Genomic DNA, 25,838 nt, shown 5'->3' with positions numbered 1-25,838 from the left:
TGTTCCAGATTTAGGTAATTTTAAGTATTGTAGTTCTATTATTAAGAATACCACATGTAAATATATTTCACAGAGAGGTCAGAAAAAAAAGAAAAGTCAGTTCCAGATCATGATGTCTAGTAGTTTTGATAAGATCCAAGAGTTTGTTTTTTAATAGCTTTACCAGCTCTTCTGATGACTGCTGTGCTGCCCACTACTCAGGCCCTGTCTACATCAGATCATAGGAATGAGCCTGACTAGTCACCAGGGACCTTATAATAGTTAATAAATAATATGTATTCCCTGTGTGCGCAAAACCAGATGCTTGTTTAACGGGGACAGTGAGCGAGATTGCTTGGAAAGTTGTATCTGCAGAGGCTGATAGGTTAGAACTGCAGTTCTAGGGCTGGAGAGATGGCTCAGTGGTTAAGAGCACCCGACTGCTCTTCCAGAGGTCATGAGTTCAATTCCCAGCAACCACATGGTGGCTCACAACCATCTGTAAGGAGTTCAATGCGCTCTTCTGGTGTATCTGAAGACAGCTACAGTGTACTTATATATAATAAATAAAGTAAATCTTTAAAAAAAAAAGAACTGCAGTTCTATCATGCAGAGATTAAAATGGCCTAGGCCCATGGGCTAATTAACCTTATTTTGGGCTAGTTTTAACCTTCTGGAATAGCCATTCCTTACCCACCACAGTGTCTGAACTAAAATCTTGATTAAAAAAAAAAAAAACTTTGGAATCTATTAATGTAGCAGGTCACGATCTTTCGCTTACCCAAAAGCTAGGCATGTCATGAGATAGCATTTTAGGTCTAAACAAAAGCTTCCCCCACTTTGCTCTAACCACCAATGTATTCACCAATGCGTTTTAAGCTTTCCTTGATTTGTGACTTTCTTTGTCCTGTAAAACTATTACAAACTCTGTCTGCGTTGAAACACAGAATCTGGGATAATCAAAATCTGTGTTCCAGAGTTAAAACCTTCATTGAGATGAGAGCTCTTTCTTTTAATGACAAAAGTAATCCGATAAAAATGTCAAATCACTTCATTCTTCAGTATATTGATTCCTCACTATGAAGGGCACTGAGAATGTCCTTCTTGGTGGCAAAGAAACAGGATCCCTGCCTTTAATTAAATAGAGGGGCAGGATACAGTTCAGGAAGAGGGAAGGGAGACAGGAGAGGTGTTCGTTAAGGACTAAATGCTACCGTGCTACTTTATCGGCCGCTTTTAAGTATTTCCTGTTCTTTCAACACACAACACTGTACAGTAGCGATTATTATCCCCCTCTTCTGGAGTTTAGGTGAGAGGTATGGACAGACTATGGGACCCAATCAAATAACTTTAGAGAGGAGAAATTAACTTCGAAATATCAGTCACTTGTGCAAAATGAGATTAACGACAATGTCCACCGTAAGGACTCTGAGGAGTGTGATAATAACCTTACATAGTGCTCTTAAAATTTGGTGGCTAGCGGGACAGTGGTGCCACAGGGCTTTAATCTCAGCACTCGGGAGGGAGAAACTGGCAGATCTCAGTGAGTTTGGGGCCAGCCTGGTCTACAAAGCGAGCTCCAGAATAGCCAGCAGTCAAGGCTACGGAGAAACCCTGTCTCAAAAAAAAAACAAAAAAAAACAAAAAAACAAAAAAAAAACAAAAACAAAAACAAACAAACAAAAAAAAAAAAAACAAAGCAAAAGGCCTGGTGTATAAAAAGTTCCCCTGGCAACTGCTGTGGCTACTATGGTTACCAAAGCAGAGGCACGCACGGTTAACACTTTCTCGGATGGTTTTGTTACTGGAATGGAAGGTTATGCTCACTGCTCTAGGGGAAAAAAACTACTGATAGAGATTGTGGCAGGAAGTACACTTCCACCGATGTCCTTCAAGAAAAGTCCTTAAAAGTTTTAAGACTCAGCCTAGACCACCACCTCTGTCCCTCCAAAGCTCGGCCCGGCCACGCCCACCTCTCTTGCTCGGGGCCGTCACTCTGCCCCGCCTTCCTGTCCCGCCCCTTCCGCTGGCTGGACGTCCGGTCCGCGTGCACGCTCGCGGGTCCCGCCTGTGTGCAGCGAGCCAGCCAGTAAGCTCTGCGGAGATTGGGCTAGCGATCCAGGCTGAGGCCGAGTCTGAGCCCCGGTAGGTAGCGGCGCGGGTGAAGGGAAGCCGCCAGCCCCGGGATGGGGCGGGCCGGGCGGTGTGGCAGCCGCGGGCAACCGCTTTGTTTCCTCGGTGGCGCCGCGCAGGACCAGGGTCTGCGCGCGAGACCACTGCCGGAGCGCGGGATGTTGCGGCCGAGTTTGGCGCATTGTGCGCGCCTTTTTTTTTTTTTTTTTAAAGCACATATTTGTAGCTCACCCCTGGGGCTAAGAAGCACGTTTAATCATCATCCTGATAACAAACCAAGTGTTATTTACCCCGCACAGTCTTGGAAACGGAGGAACAAAAACGTTTACACCTGGAAAGGGGTGGAAAATCTGAGATTCTGGCCAAAGCCTCTGCGCTTTAGAGCTCTGGTCGGACTCAGTTTTGATTTTTGAATGCAACCTCTCCCTTTTCCAATAGTGAGACCTCCTCACCTTTGCCATCCTTAGTTTGCTCATCTGAAAAACGGGTGTGCAACCTATCTCAAGATGGTGGTAGGTGCTGTTTTGCATCTATCATCTCATTTTCAGACCTTGTTTTTCATGGCTTCCTTCCCCAGGTAAGCTAGACTATTTAGTTGGTCGTCTGAAGTCATTTTTAGGCCCGGGGATGGCATGAGTCTCCTACTCATGCACTAGTAAAGGCTCTCACCGAATGATCTAGGCGAGCGTGGCTACGTAATGCAAGACCTTTGGCCCCAGAGGAAGCATAGCATCAATGGTGTTAACTTACATAGTTTTCACCACTATTCTGATCACCCTGAATTACAACCCACAGTGTTTCAACTTTAAAGGTGATACATTTGAATGTTTTCCTTTTTGGGTTTTGCATGTGTTCGTGTATGTTTTAACCCACAGCTTGGTAATCAGGGAGCTGACCCCTTGTGGAGTCCGGTTAACTGAATGAGAGAGGTGCTAAGAATATAGCAACAGTGAAACGTTTATGGTCGTGCAACAACCAAAAATGAATTCAGAATCCAACATCTAGTAACCAAGGTGTTTCTGGCTGCATTCCTTAGAATTCCACCCTTGACCTAGCTGCAGCCTGGGTTCCAACACAGAATGTGCACTTTGCTTGTACACAACAGAGTCCACTGTGTCTACAGAAACAGTGATTTACTTACAGATAACAGAGGCTTTTGATATTTCATCGTTCCTCAGCATTAGTTACATAAGTATATCCTTGGCCAGTGAATTGTGTTAGAATTTTTCTCTTCCAGGCATGACAGTACGTCTTTAATCCCAGCGTTTGGGAGGCAGAGGCAGGTGGCTTTCAAACAGGCCAGCCAGACTACAAGACCTGTCTCAAGAAGGGAGAGAGAAATTTTTTAATTTTTTTTTTTCTTTTTTTCGGAGCTGGGGACCGAACCCAGGGCCTTGCGCTTGGTAGGCAAGCACTCTACCACTGAGCTAAATCCCCAACCCCAATTTTTAAAAATTTTTTAAATTAATTAATTAATTTATTTATTTTGGTGTTTTGTTTTGTAACAGGATTTCATGCGGCCTAGGCTGGCTTTGAACTTACTTTGCAAAACTAGCCTGAGCCTTCAACCTCTGCCTCCTGATTCTGTTTGTTCATTTACTTTTGAGTTGAGGGCCTCATGGTCGTCTCATGGTCATGCTGGCTTCCAGCAACTTGCAGTGTGGTAGCGGAGGATGACCTTGAATTCCTGGCCTTCAAGCTTCCATCTCTAAAGCGCTGATGGGTTCAGACACATTCGTAAAAAAAAGCGCACACACACACACAAAAAGGGGGTTGAGGATTTAGCTCAGTGGTAGAGCGCTTGCTAGGCCCTGGGTTCGGTCCCCAGCTCCGAAGGGGAAAAAAAAAAAAAAGAAAAGCACAGACACATTCGTGACACATACTGTTAGTGCAAATCAAGAGGGACGCCCTTCAACATGATCTCAACCACCACTTCTCTGTACAGGTGGATGTGCGAATATCAGCTTTCTACCTTAAGCCAGGGGTCGTGGTCCAAACCTGTAGTCCCAGCACTTGAGAGGGAGAGGTTGAAGGGACAGTTTGGGGTGGTTCTGGGATATATAGTCAGTTGGCCGTCAATCAGTCTACATGAGACCCTGTCTAAAAAACAAATGACAAGAAATTTGCTGTGTTCGTTTTTGCAGTACTAGGGCTCGAACCCAGGGCCTAACGCTTGCTGGCCAAGCATACTCTATCAGTGAGCTGCATTCCCAATCCAAGAATATGTCTTTTTTTTTTTTTTTTTTTAATTTTTTCCCTGCTTAAATGAGTGCTCACTATAAAGTGTACTTGGTACCCTTGGGGTCAGAAAAGGGTTGGAGAAGAGGGCAGGGTCAGATCCCTTGGAACCGGAGTTAAGGATGATTGTGAACCACCATGTGGATGCTGAAATTTGAACCCAGGTTCTCTGCCAACACAAGCAGTGCTCTTAACCACTGGGCCATCTCTCCAGCCATTGAGCAACTTTTAAAATACTTTTAATTAAAAATATATTTTGAAGGAAAATGAAATTTTGGAGGAAGATCTGTTAATCTTCCAGACTTGATATACATCACCTTTAACCCCAGCACTCGGGAGGCAGAGGCAGGATCTTTGTGAACTGGAGGCCAGCCTGGTCTACAGAGAAAATTCCAGGGCAGTTATGGTTACACAGAAAGTGTGGGTGGGTGGGTGGGATGCTGCACTAGGATTTGTCACTGTTCGTAGAATTTTTGCATATTAAACTTCTTATTTAATTGGCAAAGCCCCTAAGGGCTGAATGCAGTAGATGCCCTGTTACCTTGTTGCTGGAGGGACTGTTGGGAACGGAGCTCAGGACTGTATGAGACTTGTGAGGATTCTCTCCCTTCATCTTCCTTAGCACTGTGATTACCCATGAGTCACCGAGCTCCGCTACCTGTTTGTATTAAAATGGCAGAAATAACCCCGGGGTGGGGGTGGGAATGGGATGGAATTTGTAAAATGCTTTGATCAAACAGTGTTTGATCAAAAGATCGTGGGAAATTGCTACTGACCATCTGGAGCAGCACATTTCCGGGCTTCAGGGCAGCCCAAAGCTGTGGTTTCAGTTCAGTGAACTGCCAGTGCTCCTTTATGTGAGACATGATTATAAAGGAAGGGTTCACAAGCCACCACTGCTTTGTCCTACTTAGAAGGTAACACTGGGGAAACTGTTATCCTAAAAGTTGGTGTATTTTCCACAAACGAAGGTTTAAAGTGAAAACTGATTGCTTTTGTGTCTGTACCTGGAGCAGCTCACAGGGGAAAATGTAGAATTTCTAGCAAAAGTTCAGGTTGGAGGCAGTGAGCAAGTGAATCGCTCCTGTTCCCATGGGCACGGTAGCCAAAAAGAATCTTCAAACCCTACCAAGGGCATTAAAGTTATGCCTTTAATGTCATTTGTTTACAAACCTCTGCAAAGCCACATACCCACACACACTGTTTAAAAAAGCTTGTTACTATTGCAGACTTAAGGTAGCTCTTTTTTCTTTTCTTTTTTTTTTTTCCGGAGCTGGGGACCGAACCCAGGGCCTTGGCTTGCTAGGCAGGCGCTCTACCACTGAGCTAAATCCCCAACCCGGAGGTAACTCTTAGGGTCAAGTTTAAGCAGAAAGATGAAGATACAGTTTTGCCAGAGCAAGATCTAATTTTGTTACTGTTTCCTTGTGTTTCTAAAACTTACTTGTAGGATATTATCAAAGAACTCAAAAATTCAAACATACCTCCTCAGGAAATAAATTATAACATCTAATGTTACAAGATAAAATGGAAAGTTTTGCTTTAAAAGTTAATGTGTGGGGGCTGGAGAGATGGATCAGCTGTTGAGAGCACTGACTGTTCTTTCCAGAGGCCCTGAGTTCAGTTCCCAGCAATGGCAGGGTAGCCCATAATCTTTGTAATGGGATCTAATGCCTTCCTCTGGTGTGTCTGAAGACAGCTGCGGTGTTACTCATATACATTAAAATAAATAAATAAATACTGTTTTTTTTTTTTTTAAGTCAATGTGTACAAGAATAGAGTGGAAATGCTTACTTAGAAGTCTTTATACCGGGGCTGGGGATTTAGCTCAGTGGTAGAGCGCTTACCTAGGAAGCGCAAGGCCCTGGGTTCTGTCCCCAGCTCCGAAAAAAAGAACCAAAAAAAAAAAAAAAAAAAAAAGAAGTCTTTATACCTGCAGATGACCTTAAATTGAAAATAACCTTCCTGAAGATTTGTCAAGTTATAATTGGTCATCTGAAGTCGTTGGACATGGTTTCAGAGCATTCTTTTCTTTCTTTTGAGACAAGGTTTCTCTGTGCCTTGGCTGTCCTGGAACTAGCACGGAAGACCAGGCCGGCCTTAAACTCTCAGTGATCCTCCTGCTTCTGTGTCCCTAGTGCTGGAGTTAAAGGTATGCACCACTATGCCTGGCCTTCTTTTCTATTTTTGTTAATCTTTTTTTTTTTTTCGGAGCTGGGGACCGAACCCAGGGCCTTGCGATTGCTAGGCAAGCGCTCTACCACTGAGCTAAATCCCCAACCCCTTCTTTTCTGTTTTTAATTCTTAAAACTATATTAGTTTATAAGCTATACTTACGGTTCATAAGCTATTATCCTTGCCATTAAAGTTAGGTTTTCAGGGCTGGGGAGGCGGCTCCATGGGTAAAAACATTCAGCTGTGCAAGTGCGAGGACCCGAGTTTGGGGCCCCAGCTAGGCACTGTGCCCAGTGCTGGAGCCCAAATCCCAGGAACATAAGGGGGATCGATGGGGCCTGCTGCTTAGCCTCAGGTTTAGGAAAGACCCTAAACAACAGTAAAACAGAACCATGCAGCCAAGTACCTGACATCCTGCAGCCTCTGCACAGGTCTGTACCTGTGCGTCCAGCACATAGAGCAAACAGATTGACTTGTCTCTTTTTAGATTTAGTTGTTTTATGTGCATGAATGTTCTGCCTCCATGCACATCTGTGCACTAAGTGTGGGTCTGATGCCTGAAGAAGTCAGAGGACCGTCGGGTCCCCTGGAATATGAGTTACAGATTTTTAAGTTCAATTTCCAACAAATTCTAAAATGACCAAACCAACTGGCCAGGTGTGGTGGCACACGCCTTTGATTCCACCGCTCACCGGGGTTGGGGATTTAGCCCAGCGCAAGGCCCTGGGTTCGGTCCCCAGCTCCGAAAAAAAGAAAAAGAAAAAAAAAAAAGATAGTAACCACCACTCAAGAGGCAGAGGCATAGGCAGGTGGATCTCGGTGAGTTTAGGGCCAGCCTGGTTTTCATAGTAAGTTCCAGGACAACCAGGGCTACATAGAGAGACCCTGTCTTGGGGGGCGGGGGGTAAATGAAGATTTTTTTGTTTGTTTAAGATTTACTTATTATATGTAAGTACATTGTAGCTATCTTCAGACACACCAGAAGAGGGCATCAGATCTCATTACAGATGGTTGTGAGCCACCATGTGGTTGCTGGGATTTGAACTCAGGACCTCTGGAAGAGCAGCCAGTGCTCTTAACCGCTCAGCCATCCCTCCAGCCCAAATGAAAGGATCTTAAGCCCCTGCCATTTTGTGCTGCCTGTTGATGGGAAGCAGTTGGTAATGTCAGCGTCAATAGTTTCTCTGGCTTTTGCCTTTGCGCAGGCTTCATCACGTAACTCTTGGCTAATTCCATACTGAGTTCTACCTGTGTTCCGGAATCTCAGCCGTGTGCCGTCACACCTGGCTTAGCATTGTTGATTCTAAAATCAGGATGTCAGTCAACTTGGAAAAAGTGATGCTGTTCCCGCCTGTTAGCCAAGATGAAATGCTTGTGTAAGCGTGAGGAGGCACTGTGTGCCTGTCTTCTTGGCGTGCAGATTGGTTCACAGCACTTCATGGAAAAAAGAAGGGCATGGGTGGGAGAGACGGCTGGCTCGGAGGGAGGGAGTGCTTGCTGCTCTTCCAGAGGACCCAAGTTGGAGTCCCAGCACCCGCACTGGACAGTTCAGCCACCTGTAATTTCAGTCCCAGAGGATTTTGACACCCTCTCTTCTCCTTGGCGACCTGCACACACTTGGCATATTATACTTACAGAGACACATACACATAAGAGGAAATAAATAGAAGATACTGACCGGAGAGATGGCTCAGATGCCAAGCCTGACAGCCTGAGTTCAATCTCTGGGATCCACATGGCGGAAGGAAGAAACACTCCCGAGGTGGTCCTCTGACCACACGCACACGACAGTAAAAAGTAAAAATCTCCCGGGCAACAATGGGTTACTAGAGGAGAAGGACTGATTTTGCCTGACAACAGCACCAGGATAGGTCTGAGGGGAGTGGGTGATCGGTTAGAGATAAGGTTCATAAGTAGAAATCAGGCAGGCCCACCACAGGGCTTTGTCCTGAAAGGGTCCTAGATTCCCACCGGATTCTTCCTAATTTTAAAGCAAGTAGCAAAAGGCGAGCTGGAGAGGTGGCCCCACAGCTGAGATCAGTTGACATTTTCAGAGAGGAGATGGCTTTGGTTCCCAGTACACATCAGGAAGCTCAACTCTAACTCCAGTTCCAGGAGATCCAAAGGCCCTCTTGCGGCCTCTGGGAGCAGCAGACATACGTATACATACAAGTAGGCAAAGCACTCTAAAAACAAAATATTTATTTTGAAGCAGTCCCTTGGTTTACACATACTTTTATTATTTTTTGAAGGTGAATGCAAAATACATAGCAGTGAGATAGATACTTTTAGACAAAAAATTAAATTGTGCGGGTCATAAGGATGGCACCTGCTTGTCAAACCTGACAACCTCTTTGCTCTCTTCACCCCCCACCCCCAATAGGCAATTCTTAAACTTTAACATTAAATCTTGGGGCAGAGAGATGGCTCAGCAGCTAAAACCTTGTTCTTACAGAGAATTCGAGCTTGATTCTTAGCCCCCTCGGCTGGTTCACCAGTGTCTCTAACGCCAGTTTCAGAGACCTCTGCCTCTGACCTCTGCACACCAAGCCACACACCTGGCATGCAAATACACACAAAATACACCAAGCTAGTAAAAAAAATTTAAAAATAAACTTAGATGATACTTGAAGTACTGCAGAATGTAGATCATTTTTAATGTTTTTCAGAATTTATTCATTAATTTAGGGACAGGATCTCTATGTAGCCTTCACTGTCCTAGAACTCAACCAAGCAGACCAGGCTGGCCTCAAACTTGGAAATCACTTGCCTCTGCCCCCAGGTGCTGGGGTTAAAGATGGGCACTGCCATGCCTACCTAAATTGTTTTTAAAGGTTTGTCTTTTATGTGTGTGTCTGTATATGTACCGTGGGTGCAGTTCCCGAGGAGGCCAGAACAGGGCATTGCGTTCCCTGGAACTGGAGCTGCAGGTGGTTGCGAATGGCGGTGTGTGTGCTGGAAGTCAACCCAGGAGCTCTAACAGCACAGGTGCTCTCAACCCCTGAGTCAGGGACCACTGAGCCAGCGCCACCACTTTGAATTTTTGACACAAGGTCTCATTATGTAACCTTGGCTGGCATGGAACTTACTATACAGATCAGACTCCCTTGCCTGGCTAGGATGTTGCTTTTTGTAAATATGTAGTACAAAGTAGCAGAAATATCCAATGGCTTTTTTCCCAGATTGTATCCTAATTCCTGTCAGGAGCCAATCAAAGATTTTTTTTTTCCTATGAAACTCAAATCAACTCAACATTTCTAAAGGTTTTTGGTTTGGGTTTTTTTTGTTTGTTTTTTACGCTTTTTTTTTTTTTTTTTTGGAGCTGGGGACCGAACCCAGGGCCTTGCGCTTCCTAGGTAAGCGCTCTACCACTGAGCTAAATCCCCAGCCCCTGTTTGTTTGTTTTTTAAAGAGACAGGGTTTCTCTGTGTAGACCTGGCTGTCCTTGAACTCTTAGAGATGAACTCACAGATGCCTTTTTCCGCTTCCTAAGTGCTGGGATTTAAAGGCATGTGCCACCACCCACCTAGGGATCCTGTTTTAAATTACTTTGTGTATGTAGTGTGCAGGTCAGAGGACAACTTGCAGAGGCAGAGGCAGTGTCTCCTTCCACCTTGTAGGTCCTGGGGATAGAACCGAGGTCATCAGGCTTGGCAGCTCACCTTTACACACCAAGCCACTTTCACTGGCCCAGTGTTGAACTTCCGACCTCCCGAGAGCCCATAGTTCTGACATTCCAAGTGAGAGCCGCCACCCTGATTTATGCAGTGCTAGCATACCATCCAGCCCTCCAGTCATGCTAGGCAAGCACTCTACCTACCAACCCAGCTAAATGTTTCTGTAAGCCCTCCATTCTGTTTGTCCGTTAGGAACCTTACAGCTCAGCATGCACGAGCCCAGGTACTGCTCGGTACTTTGCATTGTGCCTAAGAGATGAGAGAGAGAGAGAGAGAGAGAGAGAGAGAGAGAGAGAGAGAGAGAGAGTGTCTGTGTGTCTGTGTGTCTGTGTGTGTTGGACATTCAGGACCCAGGGTGCAGTGAAGTTTTGAACTGCAGTGTAGATGAGCAGTAGAAGAAACACACCTTGGATCCATTTCTACCCACGCACATTCATGATACTTACACTGCTGACAGATTTCTGTAGCCCCCACATTCAGTGACACAAACCACATATGGGTTGCTACCTACAGTTTAGGTGCCTGGGTTCTGAGGCAGGTAACAGTACAGTGTGCTGGGTGGAGGTTAGTAAGTGCTCTAAAGAGAAGTGAAGCAGTAGGGCAAACAGGGTGCTGGGTTTTTTGGTTTGTTTTTTCGAAACAGGGTTTTTTCATGTAGCCTCAGCTGTCCTAGAACTCATTCTGTAGACCAGGCTGGCCTGGAACTCACAGGATGCTGTTTTATACACTTGACAACAGACAGTGAGGCAGAGAGGAGTTGAGGGGAGAGTATTTGCTTGCTTTTTAATGTTATTGATAAGTGTGTGTATGTCTGAGAGTGAGGTCAGCTAAGGAGCTGGTTCTTCTACCCAAGTATTCCCTGATTATCAGACTCAGGCTTGACCTGCTGAACCTTCTCACCTAGAGGAATGCTTTCTTCGCTGGGAGCTGCTGATCAGCATGGTCAAGCAGCTCTGTGACCAGCAAGGAGAGCTACTTGGGAGAAGAATGATGGGAAATACATGGTGGTGGCATCCTGTGTCCATGAGGCCTATGAAGGACCGAAAGGTCTTGACTTACACTGGAGGAATTCCTGGACAGTCGTTTTGTTTTGCTTTTCAGGACGGGGTTCTCTGTGTAGTCCTGGCTGTCCTGAAATTCAGTCTGTATACCAAGCTGGCCTCAAACTCAAAGATCTACCTGCCTTTGCCTCCTGAGGACTGGGATTAAAGGCACACACCCTTTAATCCAATGCCCAAATTCCTAGAGAGTTTTAAGCTGAAGGCTGATATAAACACTGCAGGACCAGCAGGTTTGACCCTAGGAGTCCACTGGCAGGAGAAACCCACTCCCAGAAGTTGTTACAGCACTTACCTCAAGCTGGGACACTCCAAGCTTCCCCTTCCCTCTTTTCCTTCCCCTCTTTAACCTACTTTCCTCCTTCCTTCCTTCCTTCCTTCCTTCCTTCCTTCCTTCCTTCCTTTTTGAGACAGACTGTTACTGTGTTCCCCAAAAAAGATGGGAGGCTTCAGTGACTGCGGGTGACATCACATTCTCAACTGGGAAGATGAAGTGACTATGACCTCTGTCCTCTAATTTATTTCTGACAAGACTCCTGTGAGAAGTCATTACTGTTCTTACTTTTTACTCGATTAAAGGGAAGTTCTGAATGTGGAAGGAAATTGCCTGAGGCCTTTCTGATTACAAAGCCTCTTAGGGTAGGCCTTGCCCATGATGCTTTTTCGAATTAATGTCTGCTTAGCTGCCAGTCCGTGCCTCTTGGGGTGCTGGTTTCTGATGAGACTATCTTCTCCCTTCACTTGCTCTTGTCCATGGGCGGAAGGAAAGGAAGCTGATTCCTGACCCCTCTGACCACTCCCTCCAGGTAATGCGCCGCCCAGAGAAAGTGGTGACTTAATAGATCTAGCAGAGAGGAGAACTTGGACTCTGGTTTAAACAGCAAACCCTCACCAATAATGACCGATTAGGAGTGGGAAAGTGTGTAAAAATAGCTCTTAATAGTTAACCAGCAAACTATATATTTTTTCAGTCATTGGTTCCACAAGAAAATAATTGGGTCCCAAGGCAGGAATGACTCGTTTTGTTGAATGATTATATTGATCATTGGAGGAAAATAGATACATCCCTTCTGGAGAGCAATTGAAAGAGAGAAGTGGCCAGCTGGCCAGACATGCCCAGTGTGAAACCCCGAGGAGTGAGCTGCACACTAATGAGCAGCCAGGTCCTGGCAGAGGGCAAGTAGACTGGGGCCGTAGAGGAATGCCTCACACTGTATGCAGCTTTTCCTGGGCAAGAGGGCGTGGTTACTCAAGCACCGGTCTTCCACTTCAACCCACCGAGCACTTTGAGGTCATACATCAGTCTGTGGCCACCCCTCCCCCCTCGCCCCAGTGATTTGCTATCAGCAATCACCATGTCCAAATTACATAGGAAGCAGACCTAATTCTAGCCCCTGGTTGCTACATACAGGGGAACGTGAACCTAAATGTTCCCCTTCTTTCCTGGTCATTCGTCCTTTAGTAGTTGCCAGAGACCCTACCTGGGCACGGCTGTACATACCTGCCATCCCAGGATTGCCATAAGAGGCTGTCGTAGGCCACATTGGAAGACCACCGCTCATAAACAAAACATCCCCTTTACACAAAAGCACGTGCCCCTCGTTCCAAATTACATATGAAGAAACAGTGCAAGAAAGGTTAAGTAGTTTACTGATGTTGCCCACATATTAAATGAAACATTGGACATCATGCAGGATGCTGGGGGTGGGAACAAATGGTTTGTGGCTTCGTGGAACTTGCTTTCTCTGATACTTTAGTTGGGCACAGGGGCTGACAGATAGCCCGGGGAGCTTGTCTTGGTCTCTTAGGGGACCCAAGTTTGGTTCCTTGCACCCAGTTTCCTGTAACTCCAGCTCCAAGGGTATCCAGTGCCTCTGCACTCTGCAGGCACCCGTGCTTACATACATGCACATAAGTCTTTCAAAGGTCTGTCCTATCCGAAAGGTCACACACAAAAGTACAAAGCATTAGGAGTATGTGGGAGGAGAGTGGATGGACTGGTGGCCTCTGTCAACACCTGGTGTTGGACAGGGCCCATGGGACCACCTCAGAGACTGCTGTGGGGCCTCGGCTCAGACAGGCCTCTCCTGTCTCATTCAAGACCTCAAATGCCCCCATCATTGGTACAACTCCTATTTCCATGTCCCAGACTGCTCCACGCCAACTCCAGACTGTGAGCTGCTTGTTTGTCAAGTAGGGTCAATTAAAGGTGGTTTAACAGCAGGAGTTGTCAGGGACAGCCTGGGCAGGGAGTGACCGGGGAGTTCCAGAGACTCTGCATGGCCACCAGGGGAGAGGCTTTAAGCAGGCATGACTTCAGAGGCCTTTGGTAATGCTCTTAGCTCCCAAAAGGTTAAGTGGGGATGTCGGGTGTCAGGGCTGCAAGGGTAGCCTGTGGAGCTAGGCCAGCAGTGAGGCTTGTCTAGAGGTGCAGGAGGTGGCCCGAGCATTTTCCCAAAGAGAAACCAGGAGAAGTTCCAAGAGTATTCATCCAGACGTCCTTTTTCCTGTGTTACCTGGGCTACTGGGCCCCAGTAGGGAGCAATGGAAAGGCATATTGGAGTAAGTAGCTCACGGTGAGAACCTACTTAGAGAGCTTCCTCTTGGGTCTTTAAGGGTGCAGACACTGCTGTCTCCTAGTCTTTGCTTGCCATTTTCTCTCTGCCTGTGTCTCTCCCCTGACATGGAGACAGAGAAGGAGGAAACTTTGGCTGATGAATCCCTGGCATTGGCCTCCATTTCCCTTCGGGACTTTTAGCTTCCCGCCAGCCAAGCCAGCCCCAAGAATGGCTTTGAGCCAGCAAGGTGACTTATTAGGAATGGTGCCTGCTACCAAACCTGACAATTGAGTCCATCCCCAGGACCGACATGGTAGAAGGACAGAACCAGCTTTCAAGTTGTCCTTTGACCTCTACACATATACACAAACATAATACACACAACTTTTGTTTTGAAATCTGAGACAGGGTCTCATTAAGTAGCCCTGGCTCTCCTGGAACTCAGCCTATGAACCAGGCAGGCCTCAAATTCACAGAGATCTTGCCTCTAATGTTCGAGTGCTGGAATTAAAGGTGTGAACCACCACGCCCAGCCATGTTTTTTGTTTTTTAAAGAGAGACAAGGCCTCTATCAGTCATGACATTCCTTGATTTACCAGCTGAGCATTTTTGGCTGCTCTCAGGAACGAAAGGAATTGTCTGTGACACAGCCTCCTTCCGTATATGATGCTGCACTGGACCCTTTATGGAGGCTGAAGCCCAGAAAAGGCAAGGCCTCTGGGACTCCATGGATCCTCATTTGCAGAGCACCTGCTACTCTTCCTCAGGCTATGTCCTCATAGCTCCTTGAGGACATACAGGTTTAGGGACCCAGACCTCTTTGTAGCCCACAGTCTTCCCTGGTAGCCAGTGCTTTGAGCACTATTTAGGGTGGCCTAAGCCTGGGTTCTACATCTTTTCTTGAAAGTTTTGTAGAGGACTCAGATTTGGCTGAGTGTAGAAGTAGTGTGAAGTAGATTCTAGAAAACAGTGGCTTGATTTTCAACGTAGGTTGTTAAAGGTAGCCGTTTGTTCATGGGTTTGAGTGGTACTTGGTTTCTGCCTTGCTGTGCTTTGAAAGGTCAGTGGGCCCTTGCTTAGGCCTCCTTTCCTGGCAGGGCCTAATGTACGCACTGCCTGGGGTACAAAGGAGCTTTTGGGCTGGTCCAGGGCCAGCATCATCTGACCATCCCGCTCCCCACTGACTGGCATTCTTTTCCTCCTAGCTGGCTTCATTTGTTCCGGTCTGTCTGCAGGTTTCCCACAGGGAAACCTGGAGGTTTCCACGGGCTGTCTGAGAGGTCCCTGGCACATTGCTGCAAAGCACAGAGGAGCTTAGTCAACAGCTGGTGAGGGAATGAGTCACACAGGGCTCGATGGACAGGAGCAGCTGGTTCTTATCCGTCCCCTCAGCCAGCAGCCAAGAGCCTCCCCGGGCATGTGCTCCTTCAGTCTTCCAGCTAACGGCAACGTGGCTGGCTGCGTCGACAGATGGAAGTCCAAGGCACTACCGAACAGGGCGGCTGTTCATATGGTTGCCATGGGAGCCTGCACTTCACATGTATCTTGATCATTGTGAGCGAGCACCCTTCCTCCCTTCCCATAGAACAAAACAGTATGATAATCAAGAAGTCAGCCACTGGGAATGATGTACGTGCTTATATCCCACTGCTTGGGAGGATCAGGAGTTCAAGGTCATCCTCGGCTGGACAGTAAGTTCAGCCCTTCCTCTGCTCACTATCTGCTGCTGTGGGGGGGGGGGGGGGGGAAGAGGTAGGATCTATTCTGAGCCCTGCCAGACTGCTCTGTCCCCAGAGACTGGATCATATCCATTCTGAGGAAGGGTGTAGACAGCCCTGTGGAGATAGGTTGAGGTCAGCTTGGCTAGACGGATTCTGACAGGTGACTGTTGGTGGCTTTTTGTGGGAAGCTGGCCCTTAACCTCTTTGTTCAAGCCCCACTCCCCGCACTAGACTGCTGTTCAGGAAAAGGGACAGGTCGTCCTTGCTTTAGAGCAGGACTTCTTCTTTGTTTCCTACCCAGATCCCCTTTTCACCAGAATGTGACTCTGGATATTAGCGGTAATCATCAAGAAATTGATTTTAAACCAAGTGGTGGTGCGCACACCTTCAATCCCAGCACTCGGGAGGCAGAGGCAGGCGAATCTGAGTTTGGAGCCAGCCTGGTCTACAGAGTGAATTGCCAGATAGCCAGGGTTTCACGGAGAAAGCCTGTTTCAAAAAACAGGTTAGTTTAAAGGCCAGCACAGTCACTAAGCAAAAAAAGATGCTTATAACCCTTCCTTAGCATACACAGACCTATACACCACCAGGTGCACTAGTGAATGCCATATACATGTGTGTGTGCGTGTGCCTGGTGCCTGCAAGAACCAGAAGAGGGTGGCACATCCCTGGAACTGGAGCTACAAATGGCTGTGAGCCACTATATAGTTGCTAGGAATCAAAACTGGATCTTCTGCAAGAGTAGCAAATGTTCAAAACCACTGAGCCATCTCTCCAGCCCCTCTCTTGCCTTTTTAATTTTTTTTTTTATTTATTTTTTTTTTTGGTTCTTTTTTTTTTCGGAGCTGGGGACCGAACCCAGGGCCTTGCGCTTCCTAGGCAAGCACTCTACCACTGAGCTAAATCCCCAGCCCCTTTTTTTTATTTTTAATTTTATTTGTTTGTTTGTTTAGTTTTGAGACAGGGTCTTGCTATGCACACCAGGCTGGCTTCAAGCTTACAACAGATGCTCTGCCCCTCGAGTGGTGAAGACAGTGCACCTCACCCAGCGAGAATTCAGTTACGTCGAGGTTGAGTATCTGGTGTTGTAGGGTGTAGTTCGTGTTCAGCGTCTTTCAGATTTGATTGATACTTGAGTTTCCTGAGCATCAGTGCTGGGAACACTGCTTCACATGAATTCATATAAAACTGTTGGGGTGTGTTGAGGGCCATTTCAGAAAGTGTTGGGAATTCTGCCCTAATTTTAAGTCCAAATTAATTTGATTTCTTTTTAAAATGAAAGTCAAGTCAGCAGCTCAAAGAGCGATTTCGAAAATCAAACATTCTGGGCTGGGGATTTAGCTCAGTGGTAGAGCGCTTACCTAGGAAGCGCAAGGCCCTGGGTTCGGTCCCCAGCTCCGAAAAAAAGAAACAAAAAAAAAAAAAAAAAGAAAATCAAACATTCTGGTAATACACTCCAACAATTCACTAATTTGATCTTTAAATGCAGAGAAATGGCAGTAGAAAAATACTCTTTCTTTTCTGTAATTAAGCCACTGTGTTTCTGTACAAGTAGATAATTTTGTCCATGGAGGGGAAACGCCGTACTTCCTAACGCAGTCCTCTCACATAGGTGTTTCCAGCAGTGTTTGCTGGCATTTGGATAGCCGTATGACACACGTCGTGAAGTCATGGTATGGGCGAGAGCTGCCGAGACACACTGGAGCCATTTTGAGAGTTGTGCTGTAGTGGTTTAAATTGCTCTTTTCAGTGGGTGTTGGGTGCCAGAGGACTACTCTGGTGAGGTGGTTCTCCCCTTCCACCGAGGGTCTCAGACTCAGTTGTTAGGTGGCAGTAGGCACCGGTACCTCAGAGCCACCTCACTGGCTCCCAGCCCGTCTTCTCATCTGCAGTGTCCTGCGTGCAGGGGTTAGTGCTTTGTGCTGTCGCGCTGTCATACCTTAAGGGACAGCAGCAGAGAGAGCAGGTCAAGACACTGAATGTGACGGTCTCAGTCACCAAGGTCTGACCAGGGGGTGAACGTGTAAACTGTGGCATTCTTCGGTCTCTGTTTGAACTCCGGGCTGTGGTAGATGCCCCTGACCCGTGTGAGAATGAGCTAGGCACATGCAAACCTGTAGACTGGTTTCTTGTTATCCTGGGCCACACCCAAGAGGCTGTTTCCCCCGGTTGTCTGATGTGTCTTGAGGGAGGCAAACTCATTTCCATGTGGGCTCAGGCAAGGTATAATTAGGAGAGTAAATCTGTAGGTTAACAAAAGTGGTTTTGACAGATTCCAGGCCCTACTAAGAAGGCCATATATACACACTGAAAAAAGTGTAGTGAAAAGATTTAGGGAAACAGCGCTGGCACAGACCTTTATTTAATGCCAGGTGCTCGGAGACCTAAAGCAGGAGGATAGTGAGTTCAAGGCCTGCAGGGACACACTAATGAGCCCCTGTGGATATGATATGTCTTATTATAAGAGCACTTGCCTGGCATGCACAGGGCCCTAATGTCCAGCTCTTCCCAACACCCACAGTACTGGAATTTAATTCTCAGAAGCAGCCCTGGGGCTCCCCATGCTCAGGGCTAGGCCTTGCCCAACCTCTTGTCTCCCTTCCCTCAGCCCTGTGCCTACTGCTGACCAGACCCGCATGTCTCTTGACAACAGGATTTTCCCAGCCTGGTGGAGCAGCAGATCGGCGTGTTGCCACCTGTCCCGTGCTTCCTAGCTCCTCCCCTGCCTGTCTTCTCTCTCTCCTGAGAAGATGTTCCTGGTGGGCCTAACTGGAGGCATCGCCTCAGGCAAGAGCTCAGTCATCCAGGTGTTCCAGCAGCTGGGCTGTGCTGTGATTGACGTGGACGTCATTGCCCGGCACAGTGAGTTGGATGGGGCCCAGTGTGCACAGCAGCAGTCCCCTGTGTCTCCTCCATTAGACTGTCTTAGAGTGTTTATGCCTCCTCCATTAGACTGTCTTAGAGTGTTTAGAGACACTCTCCTGGCCACTTTGCCATCTTGGCTCCAGCTTACCCTGGAGGCTCTTCTGTTTGTTTTTCATCCTCCTTGAGTCCAATCATCCCAAACTCAACTCCAACGTGGGTTTGAGGGAGTCTGTGTGCTGTGCTCGGCCCCTTGGTGTTCTTCAGTTCCAAATGAAGGAAACAGCATTGGGTCCCCCCATCAGTCTGCCTCTGATCACCAGGGGCGGGGAGACTCTGGATAGCGAGAGGCTCTGGAGTGACCCAGCCTCTTCATACCACAGTTGTCCAGCCAGGGTGTCCTGCCCACCGGCGTATAGTAGAGGCCTTTGGCACTGAAGTCTTGCTGGAGAATGGGGACATCAACCGCAAGGTCCTCGGAGACCTGATCTTCAACCAGCCTGACCGTCGGCAGCTGCTTAACTCCATCACCCACCCTGAGATCCGCAAGGAAATGATGAAAGAGACCTTCAAGTACTTCCTCCGAGGTGAGGCTCTAGACTGAAGGGGACAGACACCCTCCTAACAAAGCGGGGGCCTTTCTCTGTCTGAAGCTGGGCCAGGGTAGGGAGTTGGTTGACTAGAAGCTTAGTGGTCTAGTTCCCCCCGTCAGTCATAGTGTGGAGAGGATGAGGACCCAGTCTGGTTGTCTTCAACCAAATGTCTTGTGTAACCATGGCCGGGCCCCCTAGTCCTCATGCCTCCATTCTTGTGTGTGCAGCAGGGAATGTCCCCACACGTCTTCTGGTCAGCACTTCCTTCTAAAGGACAATGAGAAGCATCCGTGCTGTTGACCCAGAGCTGGCTCCTAGCACCTGCTTTTCTGCATGCCTTCCTGCTGCTCGTCCCTGAGACATGGCCTCTGTTCTCCGTGTCTGCCAGCCCACCATTGTGCCTCTGCTCCCTGTGCCCACCCCTGGCTGGCAGAGCCTTCTGCCTTTTATTCCTGCCCTTTGCGTTCGCTCCTGGGCCAGCTCTGAGGACATTTGCTCCCAGGCTGCAAGGCGCCAGTGGCTCCCCCTTCTGAAATTCGGCATTGGATAATGTCACCAGCTCCAAAGCTCCCCTGCTGTGCCAGCCACCTAGCCACCCAGCCTCCCCACCTCCCCAACCAGCACCACTTAAATAAAAGCCAGAAAGCTCTTTTCAGTTCGATAAGGTGAAAAATGGGGACGACAGCTGTGGCTTCCACAGTCCCAGCTTCTCCCCGATGAGTTTAACAAATACGACTGTCAGAGTTGGTATAATCACACGTCAGATAAGATCAGCAGCTGTTGGGAGGTCTCTGCGTAGGCAGGCGGATGTCTTAATAGAGTCAGGGTAGTTTGCAGGGCTTATCAAGCAGGAGGCATGTGACAGCTGAATAGCCCTTTACCGGTGAACCGAAGAGCTGGCTTCCAGCTCCCAAGAGGGACCCAGGAGAAAGGACAGTGAGAAGAGAGGGGGTGAGGGGGGAACAGGAAAGGGAGATAAGGGGCCCAGGGAGGATCTGGTCTTTTCTGTGGCTCAGTGCTGGAGAGGGTGAGCTGGGAGGTGCAGGGGCTCAATGCCAGCTTTACTCCCTCCTCCCAGAAGCAATAGCAATGACACCCATCGTTTAGGGGGCACCGAGCAGAGGGGCCCGGCTGCTGCTCAGTGGTTAGATACACTCAGCTGTGCCCAGCACCCTGTGAAACAGACACTCCATTCATTCATTACGCAGATTAGTTTTGTTAAGGACCTGCTATCATGTGGGGTGCTGCAAACCAAGGTGTGTCAGCAGGGTCAGGACCCCAACATCCTTATCAAACCACATCTTCTCTTAGACTTCCTGAGCACAGGTTGTGGGGAGCAGTAATCCCAGCAGCTGGTGCGTGGTTCTGTGGTCAAAGGTGTGGGAATGAGACACCTCCAGCCACGGAGTCTGAGTGGCACCAGTTCCTGTCCTTCCCGAACGCCTTTTACCCCTTTCAATTCTGTTCATCCACAAAGGGCCCAAGGGGCAGCAGGAGTGTGCATAACTGTTGGATGTGCCCACTCATGGCGTGTTAGGACACTACCTCTCAGCTTCAGCCGCGGGAGGTTCTTTTCTCCATTGAGGGAATCCTGTAATTAGCACAAACTACCATCACTGCTCTGGTATAACAGGTGTCTCTCAGAAAGCCAGAGATGTGGCCATTGGGACTCCTTAAAAGGCAGCCATGTCTGAACCTGGCCTCCAGGAACAGGCTTGTCCTTTAGGGTTTTTTGAGCCAGTGTGAAATGAAACAGAACAGGAAGGCCTCAGCGTCTCACAGAAACTCTTCCCAGTTTCCTACAGCCTTTGCTATGTCTCACCTCTGGTTAGAAATAACTTGTTTACCCTGACCACCTAGTCATCTCCTGTGCACTGTGCTGCAGACCCCATCTGGCCTGCGCAGGACACCTCCCAGCTCCTGACCTGCTGCTCCTCCTCTGGAGTTCTTCACCCCACCCCCTCACTCCAAGTATCCATGTCTTGCCTGCTTTTCAAAGCCAGTGCAAATGCCAGCCCTTCTCCAAGGTCTTCCCTGATCAGCCAGCCAGAAGTTATTTTCTGCAGCATTCTGCTCTGAATGGCATTGGGACTGGCTGGCACTCGGGCTATGTCTGTCCTTGGAAGGTCTCCATCTGCCAGGGCAGTCTCCATGGCAGGGCCTGGTCACAAGCTTCCTTCCTGGTATCCTTGCAGAAGTGAACTTGGAAGTGAGTATCCCATCCTCTCCCCAGGGTACCGATACGTGATTCTGGACATCCCCCTCCTGTTTGAGACCAAGAAGCTGCTCAAGTACATGAAGCACACAGTGGTAGTGTACTGGTAAGTGTGAGGCGTGGCCTGGCTCATGGGGGCTGGAAGGGACACTTAGAGTAAGGTGTACCCGGAAAACATCCCTTTACACCTTTCTCATGAGGTGGCCAAGGCACAAAGTTGGTTGGGGTAGTGGTACCCACGCCTAAAGATGCCAACTTTTGTACCTGGTCCTGATGCACCTGGGGCAGGTATGAGATGAGAGGGGCCCCAGACTTCTCTCATGTTTGGGAAAGTCTCCCCCTGCTGGCCGTTGGTGACACTTCACTTGGGTTGCCTGTTACACTCACTGGTTCCCTTCTCCCTCCTAAAGCACTTCATAGTTTTTGAAACAGCTCCCTTTCTTCAACATGAAGCACTCATGATAGGGGGCACTTGTGACTTAGAGAGGGAAACTGGAAGTGGAGCAGTTGGAAAATTTGTTCACGATCATCCACTGGTGGCACCCACGAGTAGAGAGCTCTGTGGAGGCAGCTGTCAGAAGCCACCTAAGGAAGGAGCTTTATTCTCAGAACCCCCCGGGACAGGGAGCAAATCAGAATCCAGGTTTGGCAAACAGGAGACTCAAGCTGCCAGAGAAACAAGTCACACAGTCCCTTCGGTGACAGTAGATGAGGCTGCAGGGTGTGTCTACTTCCCACAAACTTCCCAGAGGTCACCCACAAGTGTGGCAGACATATTGGTGGGCCTTGGTTCTGCAGGTATTTTGAACACAAGGTGGTTCTCAAGGGATTGGTGTGTGGGAGGCTCCTAGTACACTAAAAGCTCAGTACCCTGAGTATTGCCCTACCCTTACCCCAGATCTCTCAAGGGCTCACTTTAAGCTCAGTCTGAATCCCCTGATCCTGGTACTGGGATACAGACATCCTGACAGTTCTCCGCAGGGCTGTTTGCCCATGCAAACCTTCGGTCTCCCTTGTCTGTCGTGTGCTTAGTGGCTGTGACTATTGAACCCAGGCCTTGCATGTCAGCAAGGGCCCCGAGAGCTAAGCTGCGTCCCTAGCCTGTCTAGGTCTTCACTCTGTCTGTGGAAAGCACAGCTGAGGCCAGGAGGGCCCTATGAAGTCCTTGGATTTTCTGTGCATTACTAACAAAATTAGGAGACCAGAGAGGTCGCTTAGCATTTACAAGCACTTGCTGTTCAGAGGACCCAGCCTCCACGTGGTGACTCACGATGTCCTTAACTCCAGCTCTGGGGAATCCGAATCCTTCTATGAGCACCAAGCACACACCTAATGCCCTTACGTGCATGTAGGCAAAACCGCTCAGAAAACAAACAAATGTCTAAAAAAACACCCTGTACGTAGGGATGTAAGAGGGGAGGTTAGACTGCTCACTCGTCACCGTAAGATCTGTACCTGTGAGGCCGTGTGGAGCATTTCCTATGGAGATTGTACCTCAGTGTGATCCGTAGTGGTTTTGAGAAGACTTGGGAGGGAGCAAAGGAAAACACGGCCATAGTGATTCAAGTGTCACTGTCACAGCCCTGCACTCCTGGGGCCTCTGTTCTGCACACACTTATGGGAGGGCACACTCCCAAGCAGCTGCCAAATCCATTCTGCAGATCCCCTGGCCACAGACATGTGTCCTCTAAATGAGGTTGGCTTTCACAGAGGAGGCTCCTCTCATGTCTGGCTCTGTTCTGTTTCTCTGCAGATAAAGGCCTGGAATGGTAAAAACCGTTCCATTTTATATCAAGGGAAACTGAGGCTAATGGGCAGGCAGGAAGCCCTAGGTAGTAGAAAACAAGTGCTGTAGCCCTCTTCCCTTCTGCTCTTGTCTAGTGGTTGGTAGGACTGGGGGTCCTGCTGTACAGGATTTGTCATGGCCTGGCAGGGTGGCTCCTTGTGGCCATGGACGGGAGGCTGGGGCCCATAGTCCACTTTTGCCCTGCCCTTAGTGACCGCGATACACAGCTGGCGCGACTGATGAAGCGGAACAACCTGAACCGGGAGGACGCAGAGGCGAGGATCAATTCCCAGCTACCCCTGAAGGACAAGGCCCGCATGGCCAACCACGTTCTAGACAACTCGGGAGAGTGGAGCCTCACCAGACGCCAGGTCATCCTCCTGCATGCCAAGCTGGAACGCTCCATGGAGTACCTGCCACTGAGGCTCGGGTTCCTAACGGGCCTCGCAGGCATCGCCAGCCTCCTCTACCTGCTCACCCGTTACCTTCTCCCTTCCCCCCAGCTGGGTAACCCCGGCAGCAAGCCTTAGGCCTCCTTCTTGGAGGCTTAAGTCAGGTACCACATCCACAACACTACATTCTCTCTGACTCTGAGACTGGCCCTGCGGTGGGCCAGCTCTGGAGTGTAAGCAGTCTGGGACTCAGCAAAAGAAGCCCACTGACAGTATGTACCCCTCCCACCCTCCCAGAGCCCTACCGTCCCCAACCACCACCTGCAGAACAATATCCATGGTGGCAGGAAACAGCAGTTAGCAATCTCTGTGGCTGCCCCCCACGGTTACGACTACGTAACCAAAAGTGTCTTGGGCTTGAACCTTCTCAGAGCATCTGCCCCAGCACGGCCACAAACATACTAGTGGACCACAGCAAATCCTTCCAGACTAAAGGCCTTCTCCTTCAAACAGCTATCTCCTGGGTGCAGAGACTCTCCTCTTTGGGCATGCTGTGGCTAGGCCGAGGCAGAGCCCTTTGGAGAAACCCAGCTTCTAATGGAGCTTTTCCTCACATCTTAGCCACTACCTCCCCCACTCTGCCTCTGAGCCCTGAGCTCTTGGCATTCCCCGGGCCCCATGCTATCTTACCTCTGTGCCTTCCCCTAGATGTCCCCTGCCCTGCAGTACCTTACCCCCAGCTGCCCCAGGTCAGGCCCCAGCTGCCCCAGGTGACTGAGTTAGGTGCTGTAAAGATCACCTTCCTGTCTCATCCTAACCCCCGGTAGAGGAATCTGTAAGCTGTTGGGTTCTCCCCGACTGTACGCCCCTAGATGGGAGGGCCGGTTCATCTCTGCTCTAGTGTACTACAGCCTGCTCTCCACTGGTGCTCAATAAACGAAGTCAGTCTAAAATGTCCACTGCGTTCCACTTGGCCTCTGTTCACGCCCAGGAGGCCTAAGCACAAGATTCTAGTCGGTCGGCAGAGCTACTAGGGAGATCACATCCACTCACCCCAGGTCTGATATCTTCCTCCCCAGCCCAATTAGACCAGTGCAGACATCAGCCTTCCCAGCCGGCGTCCACAGACCTGCTGATGTGTAGATCTTGTTCACAGCAGCCTATTAAGGCCAAAAATGAGTGTGACTAATGTGAAGGCGGCTGCGGCCATTTTTAATGCCCCTTTCACAGAGCTGTTTAAACCTCAGAGAGCAGCTCATTAGCTCCCTGCACATTTCCAAGCAGCAGGAAAGGGTTGGGACTGCCAGTGAGGGGCTGTAAGAAGGTAGTCCCCACTGGGAGGCTCCCACAGTTGGGTGGGGTCTAGCAAAAACCTGGCAAAGGGGAGAAGTTTTGAAACCCGACAGTGCCCTGTAACCTGACAATCAGATCCTGGAATCTGTAGCATTCGGGACAGAGCGTGTACAAACGCTGCAGACGGGATTTGGTTTGGGTAGTACAGGTTCGGAACTTTGAATCCCCTCTCAGGGGGAGCAGGAGACCCAGGACTAGAGTTTTGTCTCCTTACTTTTGGTTTCTGCATGGTGAGTTGAGGACAGTAAAAACCTATTTCACACCTTGGAATTCAAGAACGTTCTTGGCCTTCCTCCCTGGTCTCCTTCCCTCCTGACCACTGGCTAAGGTGGCTTTGGGGACCAGCTGACTGGTTGGACTTGTCCCTCTGGAACAGCCTCCTCCCCAGAGCAGGTGTCCTCCCCTGTGGCCAGCAGGTGGCAGCACTCACCCAAGCCAGGATCCCGGCCCAAGCAACTTGCTCCCTTAACTTTATCTCCCCTAGGGCAGGAGACCACCGGAGGTGCTGATTCTGAGCACCAATTAAAGAGTCCCGGATGGGACTCTCAGAGCATTAGTGCATGCTGGGAATCCCAGCCTTCGAGAAGCTAAGGCAAGGTTGCAGGGTTTGAGTTGCACAGCCAGATCTTGCCTCTGTCTCCCTTCCATCAGTCCCTGAGCTAGTTTCTAGCTTGGGCTTCATCACCCTAAGAGGAGCAGTAGGGTGCTGTGGTCACGTGCTCACCTGCCTCTTGGCAAGGGTTAAAGGATGCAACCGGTCCCTAAAGCTTCTTCCTTTTTTGGTCCAACTCGCCCAAGGTTAGTAGTAATGGTTTTGCACTTTTCCAGAGCAGTCTCAAGTCTTCAAGTCTCCCAGCTCTGCAAATGGTGTGGGTGATGTAAGGGCAGAATTTACACGGGTTTCAGAGGGAGTGGAGGCAGGCGGGTGCAACCCAGTGCTGTGGGCACCATTCTGGATTCCCAGAGATCTACCAACAACACCTTTATCCAGCTGTAACTGACAACCTTTTAGATGACTAAGAGGAAGTGTGGGAGAAACTGGACAGTTGATCTTCAGGAGTGGGTGGCAGAGAGGACTGCAGGCAAGGGGGTCGCATG

The 25,838-nt window shown here is 48.9% G+C and overlaps 1 protein-coding gene across 8 annotated transcripts in view; it reads left to right on the top strand.

Annotated features, from left to right (window-relative positions):
• The window catches only part of Dcakd (dephospho-CoA kinase domain containing), a 31,183-nt gene extending 6,839 nt beyond the window's left edge, over positions 1 to 24,344 (top strand). For 2 of the 8 annotated variants that reach the window (XM_017597406.3, XM_006247532.5), the window contains 4 exons: positions 18,193 to 18,401; positions 18,785 to 18,988; positions 21,228 to 21,315; positions 23,207 to 24,344. In XM_017597406.3, coding sequence (XP_017452895.1) covers positions 18,290 to 18,401; positions 18,785 to 18,988; positions 21,228 to 21,315; positions 23,207 to 23,525 — 723 coding nt within the window. In that variant the 5' untranslated portion in view covers positions 18,193 to 18,289 and the 3' untranslated portion in view covers positions 23,526 to 24,344. Of the gene's footprint in view, positions 1 to 2,003; positions 2,125 to 6,386; positions 6,503 to 15,023; positions 15,510 to 16,492; positions 16,610 to 18,147; positions 18,402 to 18,784; positions 18,989 to 21,227; positions 21,316 to 23,206 lie in introns of those variants that run through there. The other 6 variants (XM_063269449.1, XM_063269448.1, XM_008768293.3 and 3 more) reach the window with 6 other exon arrangements.
• Positions 24,345 to 25,838: the final 1,494 nt, after the last annotated feature.

Source organism: Rattus norvegicus, chromosome 10, assembly GCF_036323735.1.
Source record: "Rattus norvegicus strain BN/NHsdMcwi chromosome 10, GRCr8, whole genome shotgun sequence".
Lineage (NCBI taxonomy): Eukaryota > Metazoa > Chordata > Mammalia > Rodentia > Muridae > Rattus > Rattus norvegicus.
The sequence above is the reverse complement of the archived record's forward strand: the minus strand, read 5'-3'. Positions and strand labels throughout refer to the sequence as shown.